At 45.5% G+C, this 15,693-nt stretch overlaps 1 protein-coding gene and 2 pseudogenes across 1 annotated transcript; all 3 read left to right on the top strand.

Moving 5' to 3' along the window:
• Window positions 1–1,626: 1,626 nt before the first annotated feature.
• Window positions 1,627–2,666, top strand: LOC119273483 (germin-like protein 1-3). Its single transcript, XM_037554626.1, has 2 exons — window positions 1,627–1,839; window positions 1,934–2,666. Exons 1-2 carry the CDS (start codon window positions 1,704–1,706, stop codon window positions 2,461–2,463), a joined length of 666 nt encoding a protein of 221 aa, XP_037410523.1. The 5' UTR covers window positions 1,627–1,703; the 3' UTR covers window positions 2,464–2,666.
• A 48-nt stretch (window positions 2,667–2,714) lies between these two features.
• On the top strand, window positions 2,715–4,463 carry LOC119273125 (annotated as a pseudogene).
• An 8,983-nt stretch (window positions 4,464–13,446) lies between these two features.
• Window positions 13,447–15,158, top strand: LOC119273124 (annotated as a pseudogene).
• Window positions 15,159–15,693: the final 535 nt, after the last annotated feature.

Below are 15,693 nucleotides of genomic sequence, written 5' to 3'. Positions count from 1 at the left end.
GTTTATAACATAAGGTGACACAGAACTAGCTCCAGTTCATCAATATAATGTAGGCACATATTTCGAATACAGTCATACGTGCTTATGGAAAAGAACTTGCATGACATCTTTTTTCCTACCCTCCCGTGGCGGCGGGATCCTGTTAGAAACTAAGGGATATTAAGGCCTCCTTTTAAGTACGGAAACGACTAAGGGATACTAAGTGATATTAAGGTCCTGTTAGAAAGCATTAGAGATACATGAACTCCTCAAACTACGGTCATCATCGGGAGTGGTCCCGACTATTGTCACTCTGGGGTTGCCGGATCATAACACGTACTAGGTGACTATAACTTACAATATCGGATCAAGAACACAAATATATTCATGAAAAAATAAATGGTTCAGATTTGAAATCATAGCACTCGGGCCCTAGTAACAACCATTAAGCATAGCAAAGTCATAGCAACATCAGCCTTAGAACATAGTGGATACTAGGGATCAAACCCTAACAAAATCAACTCAATTACATGGTAAATCCCATCCAACCCTTCACGGTCCAGCAAGCCTACGATGGAATTACTTACGCACGGCGGTAAGCATCATGAAATTGGTGATGGAGAATGGTTGATGATGACGATGGCGACGAATTCCCCTCTTCGGAGCCCAAAACGGACTCCAGATCTGCCCTCCCGATGAAGTACAGGGCTTGGCGGCGGCTCCGTATCGTAAAACGCGATGAATCCTTCTCTTTAATTATTTTCTCCCCGAAAGAGAATATATGGAGTTGGAGTTGAGGTCGCCGGAGTTCCACGGGACCCATAAGGTCAGAGGGCGCGCTCCGCACCCTTGTGGCTAGGGTGTGGGCCCCCTATCGCTGATTTTTTCACCAATATTTTTTATTAATTCGAGAACTTGACTCTGTGAAGTTTCAGGTCATTTCAAGAACTTTTTATTTTGCACAAAAATAATATCATGGCAATTCTGTTGAAAACAGCGTCAGTCCTGGTTAGTTCCATTCAAAGCATGCAAACTAGAGTCCAAAACAAGGATAAAAGAGTTTGAAAAAGTAGATACGACGGAGACGGAGACGTATCATCCCCCCTCCCCTCACGTTTGTCTCTAATTTCGGGGGGAAATGTGTCCGGGCCACTTCAATGACCGATACAGAAGCGTGTTGAATGGCTAAACACGTCAGGACCACACAGTCCGGACGGTTGTGTGCGGTTTGAAGCTCCGCTTTGGAGACGCCCTTAGCCGTAACTGGTGGGGTACTCCTGAGTGAATCACCGAGCCACTACTGGCCTTTCATTGTTGACTTGTCACTGGTAACCATTCTTCCGCAAACCCTTGATCTGTAACATATAGCTTTCTCCCAACTAAGAAACTTTGCATGCATTGTATGTCCAAACTGTACGTCCAACCTCCACATGCATGGTATCGCTTACACTGACACAATAGTTGCATTTAGTTACGCATGCTTTGCTTGATTTAGATGCAAAAGATTGCCATGGATCGAAGCCACATTAAAACCGTACGTCGACCAACTAATTTCGCCATACGTCCATCGGTCGCGTCTCCGTTACGCTGCGCGGCACTATATGTGCATGCGCGCTGCATGCTTCCATTCTCATCGATCCTCATCTCCATTCTCACAGCTCCTCATCTCCACTCTCACAGCTAAGTTCAAGAGTGAAGACCAAGCATCGAAGCAGTACTTGACAATGGCGAGCAAGCAGCACCCGACTGTCCTCCTCGCCGCCTACGCCATGCTCCTGGCCCTCGCCGCGCCCTTGCTCGCCGGCGACCCCGACATGCTCCAGGACCTGTGCGTCGCCGACTACAAATCACTCGACGGCCGTAAGTGTGATCGTCCATGTACACTATCTGTCCAATACTTGCTTCTATGGATAATGAACGGGTCAAATGTGCATACGTACGTGCTTGTGTGCAGCACTGCGGCTGAACGGGTACCCGTGCAAGAGGCCGGAGAGCACGATGGCAAACGACTTCTTCTCCGATGTGCTGTCCGTCCCTGGCAGCACGGGCGGCAACCCGTCAGGCTCCGTGGTAACGGCGGCGACCGTAGACAAGGTCCCGGGGCTCAACACCATGGGCGTGTCCATGTCTCGCATCGACTACGCACCATGGGGCGCGAACCCGCCGCACACCCACCCGCGGGCCAGCGAGCTCCTCTTCGTCCTCGAGGGCTCCCTGGACGTTGGATTCATCACCAGTACCGGCAAGTTTATCGCTCGCACCGTCTGCAAAGGGGAAATGTTTGTCTTCCCACGCGGCCTCGTCCACTTTCAGAAGAACAACAATGGTTCTCCCGCCGCCGCCATATCGGCCTTCAACAGCCAGCTTCCGGGCACGCAGAAGTTGGCTCAGGCATTGTACACTGCCTCGCCGCCGGTTCCATCCGACATGCTGGCCAGGGCGCTCGATGTCGACGACTGCATGGTCGAGCCATGCGTAATTTAACAACTTAATCTCGCGCGCAGCACTTGAATTCGCTCGTCACCTTTTGTATACTTTATGATGCTTATTATGCCATTTTTTGTCATTTCGCTGTTTACTGTTGCTTTTTCTTCATTGCTTGCTGGTGATATATATGTATGTATGGTTTTGGTTTATACTCCTATATATGTACTACCCCAGATTATTAATTATTATTGTTGAAATGATTGTGCTGAGAGTTTAACCAAAATGCAACTTTATGAGACATAGCTAGCATGGAAAATCATAAAGTATGCTTGACTAAACAGTTTTTTTAGAAACACAATACAAGTGCAGATCCCATGCTCATAAACAACAGACGTACACTCACGCCACGAACGCATGCTCACACATCCTATCCCTGTACCACTATGAGCATCTTCAAGAGGTTTTTTTTAGAAAAAGAAGATGACCTCTGGCCTCTGCATCTGGGCGATGCATACGGTCACTTTATTAATTATTCTCACAAAACCTTACAAAGCTATACAACAACAAGACTAAAGCCACCGTCTAAGCAACAACTGTCGCTACACCTATCCAATTGATGAAGGGGCGCAGATAGTCTGAGCCTAGTACCAAACAGACATCGCAACCAAACCTAAACATCTAAGACCTGGGGTCCCAACCAGGACGCCTGCCGGGTATGGGGCACCTACTAGTCCGGCGCACTCCTCAACCAGGACGCCTGCCGGGTATGAGGCCGCCGCAGCCACCTGCCACCAATCCATCTTCAGAGTTGTACGGTTGCATGTACCGTGCTAGGTCTCTCTGCCATCGACGCCACCACGACGCCCGACAGCGTCATCCTCCTGCGCGAGTCCATCCTCCCACAGCGAACTCCGAATCTGCACTGCGCCACACCGTCAAGATCCGTCGCCATCAGTGCGTAGGATGAATCATTGCTCCACCAAAGAATTCATCCTCTGGTCCCTCGATCACGTGTGTACCTCCAAGAATGACACCCCCAAGGGAGGAACGACACCAGAGCGCCACCGTCATCCGATCATCCGATTTGGAGTTTCCCCCGGAGATAGCAGAGAGTGGCCTTGAACTTCTCCACGACGATGTCTTCAAGAAGAGAATGACGCAGATAACGCCGCCACCGCCGGCCTTAGCCGACGCCGAACATAGACAAAGTCCCAGGGCTCAACACACTGGGCGTGTCCTGTTGGTGTCTAGCCCTAGCTCTCCTCCTCACCTTCGGCTCTCTCTCTCTCTTGCACAGACGTAGAAGAAAGAAGCAAGAAGAACGAGAAGAACACAGCAAGAGTTTGCCCCGACGCACGTACGCCGCTGGCCGCACGAACGGCCGTTTCTCTTTCGCCTCGAGCAACAAACTCCAGATCCATCTGTTACAACGCAGGGGTATTTATACCCTGGGACTCGCCGGGCAGGTACCCACGTCTCAGATCACGCTGAGCACTTGATCCAGCCCGCGCCATCCACGGCCCCCGGCGACATGCACGTACATGCCCAGGTCATGCCTGCCCGCCAGGACCGACTCCAACGCTCCCCCGATTCCCGTCAACAGAACACGCACACACTACACGCAGCTAATACATGCATGCACTCACGTTTAGCTAGCTCACGTATGCATGCACGGGTTATTTGTCTAACATGTCCATGTCTCGCGTCGACTACGCACCGTGGGGTGCAAACCCGCCACACACCCACCCGCGGGCCAGCGAACTCCTCTTCGTCCTCGAGGGCTCCCTCGACGTCGGCTTCTTCACCAGCTCCGGCAAGTTTGTCGCTCGCACCGTCTGCAAAGGGGAAATGTTTGTCTTCCACGCGGCCTCGTCCACTTTGAGAGGAACAACAATGGTTCCCCCGCCGCCGCCATATCGGCCTTCAACAGCCAGCTTCCGGGCACGCAGAAGTTGGCTGATGCATTGTACATTGGCTCGCCGCCGCCGGTTCCAACCGACGTGCTGGCCAGGTCGCTCGATGTCGACGACTGCATGGTCGAGCCGTGCGTAATTTAACCAATTAATGTCCGTGCGCAGCACTTGAATTCGCTCGACACCTTTTGTATACTTTATGATGTTTATTATGCCAATTTTTGTCAATTTTCTGTTTCTGTTGCTCTTTCCTCATGGCTTGCTGGTGACATATATGTATGCATGGTTTTAGTTTATATATATGTACTACCCCGGATTATTAATTGTTATTTTTCAAATGATTGTGCTGAGAGTTTGACCAAAATGTAACTTTATGAAACATAGTTAGCATGGAAAATCATAGAGTATGCTTGACTAAATAGTTTTTTTTAGAAATACAACACAAATGCAGATCCCATGATCATAATTAAACAACAGATGTATACTCACCCCATGAATGCATGCTCGCACATCGTATCCCTGTATCATTATGAGCACCTTCAAGAGATTAAGCCGGTAAATATTTAGTTCATTGAGTTGATAAGCGAAAGAACTCTAAATGTGTTCGAACTGGAGCTGGACAATGTTGGCAGTCATTTGGTTTTATCCTTTGGACTAAACTTTAGAGTACCTTATAATACATATGGGCTATCTACGCATGAAGATCCAACGGCTGAAAGCGATGTATATGGTTAGAATTTGGTTAGAAATTAGATGCACGGGGTGCATTGTTCATTCAACGCGCATTTGGTTAGAAATTAGAAGCACGGGGTGCACTGTTCATTCAACGCGAGTGAATAGGTGATTTGAGAGCAGTCTTGGAAGATCTTATGTTTTCAGTCTGCCAGACAGATCATGGTGATCCACGCACTCTCTTTCTGTTTTGACAGCGGGACCGCCTCCTTTTGTCCGCATGCCCGTTTTCCCCTTCTCCTCCGTGCTCGTAGGACGATGCCACTACGGTTCTAGCCTCCGCAGGCAACGAGCACCCGCGCCCTCTTCCTCTTCAGGCTCACCTTTCGCCTTGTCATGTCATCAATTGAAGTTGACTGAAATTGATAAAAATGAGAAAAGTTGAAGTTGGCACACCCATAATGAACGCCTCTGAGTTAACATATCGTACTAATAAGTGGATCTGTCTTTTCATTTTGGAAAAATAGAAAAAGAAATGAAAGTTCCATGGTGAAATGAGGCATTCTGCTTGAAATGGCACGACTTTGTCACAACTAGATAGAGACATACACCTTTGTTGCGGAAACCCTGTTACTAAGAAATGCACAATGTGTTGTAAAAATAAGTATAGCTAGTGCAAAACCAACAGCATGCAAGTGTTCTCAGTTTTCTTCCTTTTTTTAAGTATACGAGACCGTGTGACCAAATAATTATAAAAAAAGAAAGTGTTTGGATTGAACTTCAATAAAAGGTCATGTTAAAAAAAACTAGATGATACTCCGCGCATCGCTGCGGGAATTGGTTGTGACATATGTTAGTGAGATTTGTTTGCATGGAAGATGAATATTTAATATATATGAGAACTAAAAGGGAATATATGTATAAACAGAATATAAGTCGCATGCGAGAATGCATGGTTACATGCTGTGGTGGGCTTCGTGCCCCCTTTTAGGAAATCAAACCAAGTTGATGCATGTCTTAGCATAGTAACCAGTGAGGGTGAAATAGAGAGAGCATCTCGCATGCCTGCAGTTTTGTATGGTAAAATTCCACTTAGTTTTGTTCACACCATTGTTCCCTGAAGACTTTGTATTGGGAGGTAGCATTGTCCATGGAATTAATGGCTAAGAATCGAAAGATGAAAAAGCTTATCAGCAATATTATGAAGAAAAGGAAAATAAGTTCAGAGATAAATGCTCAACCTGCAGTAAATTATTAGTGTATCAAAAACATGTGTTAGAGATATGTACAGAATTACACAGGTAAAAGAGGTGCAAGCAAAATATGCATGTTATGTGTTGCAATGATAAACATTAGATGGATTGAAGAGTAGATACAAATCTCCGTCCGTCAGACGTGAATGTTGTCCGCCATCGTTGTTGTGCAAGGTCATATTAATTTGGGAATGATAGAAAAGAATGCCTTCACTGCATACTGCTAGCATACACGAATAAACCAAGTTATTTCAGATTGTAACATAGAGATAATAAAGTAACTCTAGGCATCTATTTCAATGTTATGTAATCATTGAGTTCACTTTTCTGTTCGACTTTTTTTGCAGCTACCAACCATTTTCTGTTGAGAGAATTCCTTATTTAGCCCTTCCTTAAAATTTGCTTCCCTTTTTGGCCCAAAACAAAAGTTTCTTCTCTTTTTGATACTTAAACTTCATTTTGTCCCCTCAATGACATTTCCGTCTATTTTTGCCACTCACAGTGTTAAGTGTGAGATACAAAGACCATTTTACCCCTACTGCACTATTTGACTATCCCGGATATCTAAGTAAAAAAGAAATCAGTTCACCAATTTTCTTAAAGATGTTCACAGATATCTTGCATCTATGTGTTTCAAAATTTTTTCCTTATAGCTAACTAAACTGACCTGTGCGTACAAAAGACGTATACACCACGCACACGGCAGGCAGACGTGAACGGAGAGAACGCTTACTGTTGAACACGAGTAGCCGGACAGGCGGACACCACGCACACGGCCCGGTAGTTGAGAACAATCAAGTTGTCTGTGTGTTTGTTTAAGGCTAAGGGCTTCTTTGATTCAAAGGAATTTTATAGGATTTCTGGAGGATTGAAATCCTTAGGATTTTTTCCTATGTTGGTCCTTTGATTCATAGGATTGGATCCCATAGGAATTTTTCCTATGGAATCTTCTGTACTACATTTCATAGGAAATTTAACATCCACTCGAACCTCTTTTTACAATTCCTTTGTTTTTCCCGTGGCATCAAACAATCATTGCTAATTCTATAGGATTCAAATGGGCATGCCACTCCAACCCTACACTTATCCTATTCCTATGTTTTCAAAATCCTACGAATCAAAGAGGCCCTAACTTTGCACGTATGCATACCAGCTTATCGTGGATTTATTCTATCTATCAATCAAGTAGTTTCGGTCATAACGCTTTCTTCCTTTTTACTAGTGAACTAAAGCAGGGGTAAAAAAGACTTTTTAGGTTGCACCTGACCGTCTTAGTGGCCAAAACTAACGAAAATGTCATTGAGGGAACAAAATGAAGTTTGGATGTCAAAAAAGTAAGAAATGTTTTGTTAGGGCCAAAAAGGGCAGCAGATTTTAAAAAAGGGCCAAATAAGGAATTCTCTCTTTTCTGTTCATGCGAATTTGAAGTTTCATATTCTGTTTATAGAACTTGAACGATCATGCAAGTATTCAATTCCCTTTTCATTTGGATGCAACTGATACCTTATTATAGTTTTAATAAAGAAATTATATGTTGAATCATTGCTATATGAATTCTGAACATATACTCTTAACTTGTCCAAAGTGCACTATATATAATTCACTATTATGTCATTCATATATATTTAAGCCACTCACTTATCATGCCATCTCCCAATGGTGAGCCTTTGACTATATGCTAATGAAAATATAGCCAAATGGGTCATACATGGACAATGTATATGGAAATTAAATTCATGCATGAGAAGTCAAAGCAGCAAACCTGAAAGTGACTGAAATTTGCACTCATAAAGATTAGTCAGATTCAAGAATAGAGAAATTTTTCGTCAATCATTCCAATGCGAGATACTGATTCAGGATCAAAGTTGTCGGCCATCAGTGTTGTGTGGTCATACTGATTTTGGTAAAATATTCCACTGCATACCTGCAAGGATGAACGAACCGACCATGTTATTTCTGAATTGCCGACTGTCTAACCTCCACAGTTATCGTCCGTATATTATTTTTTGAAAATGGAGGCATACCCCCGGCCTCTGCATCATAATGATGCATGCAACCATATTATTAAGAAGTCGCAAAGTATAACAAAGTCATCTTATAGCTCGCAAGTGGAGCAAAAAAAAAGTAAAGCAAAGTTCATGCTAACAATCTCAACCGGAATGGCAATAAATAAGGATAAGCTCCCTAGACTACTATCCTGTTATGCGACCGCCATCCGAACCGGTTGAATATAGCCCGTGCGACCATCTCCCACTGGTTGCACCCAGTAACCAAAGCCTCTCTGAAGATAACCTGCAAGAATATTAAATTGTGTTGTCTATTAAAAATCAAATCATTCCTGCAATTCCATATAGCCCACAATAGCGCACAAATTCCAATCCAAATACGTGTCGCTATAGTATGTTCGACCTCAGTTAACCACATTCCAAACAACGATGCAATCTCAACTGGAGGAGTAATGTTGAAGGCTATATGAATCATTCTCCAAAGCAATTTGGCCAATGGGCATTCAAGAAATAAATGTTGTATTGTTTCATCATGATCACAAAAGCAACATCGTGGACTACCTACCCATCGCCTCTTGATTAAGTTCTCCTTTGTAAGAATGACTTGCTTGTGGACAAACCACATAAAGATTTTAATGCGCAAAGGAACCTTAATCTTCCAAATATGCAACGATCTCGGGACTGGGCCAGAATTAATCAAATCCATATAGAAAGTTTTTACCGTAAAAATCCCATTCTTAGCTAGCTTACATTGCATGGAGTCCAATTGATCAGAGAGTTGAACATCCATCAATCTCCGAACCAGGTGCATCCATGCATTCCATCGCTCACCAACTAGTGCTCGTCTGAATTGAATATTTAAGGGGATCGTATGTAAAACTGTGCCTACGTAATCCTCCTTCCGTTGCACAATGTTATACAAGGTAGGATATTGTACGGATAGGGGCGTCTCTCCTAACCACGTATCCTCCCAAAACCTTGTTGACATCCCATTGCCAACCAGGAATTTGACCCTCCGAAAGAACAAGTCCTTTACCCGCATAAGACCTTTCCAGAATGGCGAGTCTGTTGGTCTGATGGTAACCTGAGCGAGTGTTTTGGACTGGAGGTATTTATTACGCAAAATCTGTGCCCACATGTCGTCCGACTCTGTCTCTAACCTGTAGAGCCATTTACTCATGAGGCACTTGTTCTTGATTTCTAAGTTCTCAATACCGAGACCACCCTGGTCTTTTGGTCGACAAAGAATGTCCCAACGCGCGAGACGGTATTTCCTCTTGGCCTCATCTGACTGCCAGAAGAACCGAGATCTAAAGAAATCAAGTCGTTTCCGTACCCCTTTCGGAATTTTGAAGGACGATAGAAGGAACATCGACATACTAGTCAGTACTGAGTTAATCAACACTAGCCGACCTCCATAAGACATTAGCTTACCCTTCCAGCAACTAAGCTTTTTTTCTATTCGATCTTCGATACATTTCCATTCTTTATTGGATAACTTACGGTGATGAATCGGTATACCCAAATAAGTGAATGGTAAAGAACCCAATTCACACCCGAACAATTGTCTATATGTGTCTTGTTCGTCTTTGGCCTACCCAAAACAGAACAACTCACTTTTGTGAAAGTTTATCTTTAAACCAGACAATTGTTCGAAAAGACAGAGAATAAGTTTCATATTACACGCCTTAGCAATGTCATGTTCCATTAATAGGATAGTGTCGTCAGCATATTGTAAGATGGATACTCCTCCATCAACCAGATGAGGGACTAACCCCTCCACTTGGCCATGCTGCTTGGCCTTGCCAATAAGAATGGCTAACATATTGGCCACGATATTAAACAAGAGAGGAGACATGGAATCTCCTTGTCTCAAACACTTGTGTGTCGGAAAAAAATGACCGATGTCATCATTAACCTTGATTCCGACACTTCCCTTCTGGACTTGAGAACCCACTTGGTTCCGCCAGACCTCACTAAAACCTTTCATGCGCATTGCCTGTTGTAGGAAAGACCACTTAACTTTATCATACGCCTTCTCAAAATCCACTTTGAAGATAACCCCATCTAGCTTCTTTGAATGAATTTCATGTAGCGTTTCATGCAACATGACCACCCCCTCTAGTATATGTCGTCCTGGCATGAACGCTGTTTGGCTCGATTGTACCACTGAATGGGTGATCTGTGTCAGTCTATTAGTACCCACTTTTGTGAAGATTTTGAAACTCACATTGAGAAGACAGATTGGCCTGAATTGTTCAATTCGAACTGCCTCTTCTTTCTTTGGCAATAGCGTAATCATGCCAAAGTTAAGATGAAACAGCTCTAAATGATCATTAAAGAAATCCTGAAACATAGGCATAAGATCACCCTTAATAATATGCCAACATTTCTTATAGAAATCAGCTAGAAACCCATCTGGTCCTTGTGCTTTATTCGATTTCATTTGTGAGATTGCATCAAGAACCTCTTTCTCAGTAAACGGTGCAACCAAAATATCGTTCTCTTCTACCTGTAGCTGCGGAATATCACCGATTACAGACTCGTCTAGGGACACCGTACTTGCTTTCGGATGTCCAAAGAGTTGTTTATAATAATTAGAGATATATGCCTTCAGGTTCTCATGCCCTATAATTGTCCCCTTGTCCTGTTCCAGCTGAATAATTTTCTTCTTCCTATGTTTGCCATTCGCAATCATATGGAAAAATTGTGTATTGTCATCCCCTTGGACAACCTTAAGCACTTTGGCGCGTAGTGCCCATTTGAGCTCCTCTTCTCTAAGAAGCGCTCGAAGGCTTAGCTCAGCTTCGGACTTAGAACTTTGCTCATTCACCGTAAGCAGGGCACTTTCTGCTTTTAAATCTAAAGCTTCAATTAAACTAGTCAGTCTCTCTTTTTCTTGTTTGTAAATCCCACTTTCGTTTCTGGCCCAACCTCGCAAGAACTGTCTCATATGTCGTATCTTATTTTGCCATCTCTCAAGACTAGTGTTTCCACTAACCGGAATGGCCCATTCATGGGCGATGATCTCCAAGAAGTTTTATTTCTCGAACCAACTAAGTTCGAAAGAGAAAGCATTCTTATTCGCAACGTTAGTGGCCTCGCCCGAGTCTACAAGCAATGGTGTATGATCTGAGACCGCTCTTTGAATCGCATGAACTGACACCAAAGGATATTTTTGTTCCCATTCCACACTAGCAAGTACCCTATCCAACTTCTCATACGTTGGAATGGGCAACGAGTTGGCCCAAGTAAACTGTCTACCGGTGAGTTAAATTTCTCTCAAATTCAGACTCTCGATAATCATATTAAACATCATAGCCCACCGACTATCAAAATTGTCATTGTTCTTTTCATCTCTCCTCCGAATTATATTGAAGTCACCACCGACAAGGATCGGTAGAGTCTCATCTCCACAAATCCGCACCAAGTCGGCTAGGAAATCTGGTTTAAGTTCAGGTTGTGCTGCACCATACACCGCTACGAGAGACCATCGAAACCCATCCAATTTTGATCTCACCCGAAACTTAACCGCAAAATCACCCCGAACCACGTTAAGGACCTCAAGTGTTTCACATCGAACTCCTAATAAGATCCCACCAGATCTTCCTCTAGGAGGTAAGATGTGCCAATCAAAATCAATTTCTCCGGCAAGAGTTGCAAGGAATTGAGAGGTAAAATTATCACGTCGTGTTTCTAAAAGTGCAATAAAATCTAAATGTTGCTCAACTGTTGTTTCTGCCAAGAACCTTCGTTTAGCCAAGTCAGCAAGACCTCTGCTATTCCAAAAGATTCCTTTCATATGTCATCATGGAATTTTTTTTCTTAAGCTTAACTCTAGCGCTTCTACGAACTGCGGAGGTAGGATAAATCTTTCGTTTCCAGGGTCGCTTAGGCTTCTCCCCAGCACCCTCCATACACGTATGTTCAACATAACACAAAACAGTGCCCTCCGTGCCTAGAGGCTCTATCGTGTCCATACTTTTCGACCCCTCCTCATCCTCGGCGTCATCACTTGGCAAAAGATTATTGCAAATGTTTTCTAGGGCTACAATTCCTAGATTATTCGTGTCATCCTCATTCATGGGTTTAACTGATGCAAGGTTCCTAATTATTTCAGAGGCCCGTTCTGCTTCTAAATCCAAAAGATCATTAACAGATTTCGCTACCTCTTTTTCATTTGAACCCAAAGTAATTCCTAAGTTGTTTGCCTTATCCATAATTTCATGCTCTGAAAAATGCATAATTGAACAACTTTTATCAAAAGACATACCTGTAGTTGCCTCGACATCTCTAAGCATGGCCGCCCTCTTGGCGCGCGCTAACTGCAGGTCATCAGCATCAGGTTGTTCCTAGATCCGGTTGCTGACCCGCCTGCCAGACGTAACCGGATCCGGGATCCCACCGAAGGTGACGAGCTCCTCCATAGTCCTCTCCGGAGGTGAGTGCTCCCCACTCGGACGCGCATCCCTAAAGGCCGGTGAAGAAGGGATAGGCGCGGCCGAGCGAGCAACCTCAGCCACAATGGTGGGGGCCAGCGACCGTGGAGCCACCTGCTCCATAGTCCCGCTCCTCCCCCCCCCCAATCCGGCATCATGGCGCGGAGTCGACGTCGATGAGTTGCGGGTCTCCTGCCCGCCCCCCGCTCCAAGCTGTCCAGGGCTGCCCCGTGGTGAGAGAGCAGGGCGGGCCTCCTGCCCGCTCCACTCCACCAGCTGGCCAGGCATAGACGAAAATGGACTGGGGATGTGAGCCTCCTGCCCATCATCCCCCCCAATCGCTATTGGAAAATCGGTGCCCTGCGAGTCCTGAACCTCGGAATTAACCCTCTGGAACAAAAGCACATTAGGCGAACCAACAGAAGGGAGCAACACCGGTGGTAACTCGAGGTCCTCAGGGTCATCCGCCTCCACTCGGTTGCTCCATAACCGACTAGGTGCAGACCGAGCACCAAAAGAACCAAACCTAAGCGTGTTAATCGGTGTCATGGAAGACGGTCCCTTGGCCGTAGCCTCCTTATCTGTCTGCGACTCCAGCCCCTTGGCCGGCTCCTATGGATTACTCTCAGGCCCCTTATCCTGATTCTCGGGGGCTCCATCAATCTCCCTCAGTCGTATCCATGTCCTAAAGATCATCTCCCTCCTGTGGTACCGGCGTATCCTCAATCTCAAGCTCGAGCACATATGTAGCCCCGGCATGTGTCCACTTGACCACATCCGGCACGTGCTGCAAACTGAGCACGCTCACAAGAAGCCTCGCAGCTCCGTGAGCTCGAGTAAACGGCATGTCAACCTGCTCCGTCTTACCAATGAGTGAGCCCAAGCTCCAAGCAACCAGAAAATGATTAATATATTTGCGCGGTGCCTCAAAGAAACGAACCCACACCTTCTCTAACGGCGTACCCTCGGGCTCCTTCTCTGTCCACTCATTAAACGCAATGACAATATTCGTGCTCTAAACTCTACACAAGCCATATTTGAGAACATGCAACTGATCCTCCTTAGTGGGGAAGTCCACCTTGTAAGTCTGATCCTCCAACTTGACAAGGTCCCACTGATAATCGCCTGGTACAAGATCCCTCAACTGCCGCACAATTTGTGCCTCTGTCAAAATCCCATTAGTAACATTGACTACTGCAGGGAAGCTACTCTCCATCACATGTCCCATAGGTGCCATTTCCGGTGACTCAAAGAACATCAGCTCTTGACAACATACTCCATAAATGTTAACCACCGGTTTGGGGCATGAAAGAAGTGGGCATTCCGCAGACACATGTTGCGATCTACTGCAATAGTCACAAAGCTTAGTCGTGCACTCTGCCACAAAATGTCCTGGCTCACCACATCTATAACATGGTAGCTTTTTCTTCTTAAGTGCCCACTTGGATAGCTTTTCCCATCAATAGTTATCGTCCGTATATATGGTCACATAATCGTCCAATCAATGATTGTTTTGCTTAGTTTGTATACAACAGCCCTCGCAAAAAACAATTGTATACAACAGATTGCTCTGGATCAAAGTCATATACTGAAACCGTACATCCAACTAACTCTTCGTCGCATGCCCATCGATCAATCGCGACTCCATTACGCTGCACGGCACTAGCTATACGTACATTCGCTGCATGCCTCCGTCCTCATGACCTCGTCGATCCTCAGCAGGAAGAGCTCAGTACCAACCAGTAGAATTCAAGCAGTACTTGACCATGGCGTCCAAGCAGCTCCCTCCTGCCCCTCACCGCCCCATCGCTTGCCGGCGACCCTGACATGCTCCAGGACATCTGCGTCACGGATTACAAATCTCTGTACGGCCGTAAGTGTGATCTCCGTCATTCTGGTCTTCCATGCTTATGTACCCATGTTTAGATCATGATGAGTAAGGTCGGCCAAACATACGTGCAGCATCAGCACTGCGGCTGAACGGGTACCCGTGCAACAAGCCGGAGAATACGATTACACGATGGCAAACGACTTCTACTCCGACGTGCTGTCCCTCCCGGGGAAACCTGGCGGCAACGCGTTCGGGTCGATGGCGAACGTAGAGAAGGTCCCGGGGCTCAACACACTGGGCATGTCCATGGCGATGGCGTGAACCCGCCGCACACCCACCCGCGCGTCACCTAGCTCCTCTTCGTCCTCGAGGGCTCCCTCGACGTCGGCTTCATCACCACCTCCGGCAAGCACCTCGCCCGCACCATCTGCAACGGCGAGATGTTCGTCTTCCCACGTGGTGTTGTCCACTAGCGTGCCGGCCCATGGCAATCTCGGCCTTCAACAGCCAGCTTCCTGGCACACAGTCTGTTCTTCGCCGCCTTGCTGTCGATGCCCACGGAAGTGCTGGTCAGGGCGATCCAGATCGACGGTGGGGTCTGGGGTGGTGGAGTCCATCAGGTTCATACAATAGGATGACATAGGCGGGTTGTAAGCCTTTAAATATTATATTTTCGATGACTTGGAGAAGAGAGAAGGGAAGCGGGCTACGATTTAATAGTCGGCTGGAGCACATGCTCCTAGGCATGTTGTGAGAGAGGAAAATGAGCCATGTATAAGAAAGGTAGTACATATTTACATGCAACTATTGTACTTGCCGGTTATAAGATTTGCTATAGATGATGTGGCAAGACAATATAGCTAACAGCTGGCTATACTATTAGCCATGCTCTAAAGCAGTATCCGGCCGACCAAGCTTGCATGTTGTTCGTGTTGTACTACAAATGATGACAAGGACCACGTAAAAGTGTCATTTTAATTGTTCTGGATGCAGTATACTGGTTTCTATTCATTGGTTTCCTTCTTTTGTGTTGGTGGGTGTTAATTTCATGAATATATAATAGGTTAGGTATATAGGCATCGTAGTCTACTATGTATCGCAGGATGTGGCATTTTTGTAATGTCTTCTTTCGTTTTGCACTAAGATTATAGGTCTTTTGTGACCCTAAGACTC

Source organism: Triticum dicoccoides, chromosome 3A, assembly GCF_002162155.2.
Source record: "Triticum dicoccoides isolate Atlit2015 ecotype Zavitan chromosome 3A, WEW_v2.0, whole genome shotgun sequence".
NCBI classification, from domain to species: domain Eukaryota; kingdom Viridiplantae; phylum Streptophyta; class Magnoliopsida; order Poales; family Poaceae; genus Triticum; species Triticum dicoccoides.
This window is presented reverse-complemented; position numbering and strand designations above follow the sequence as displayed.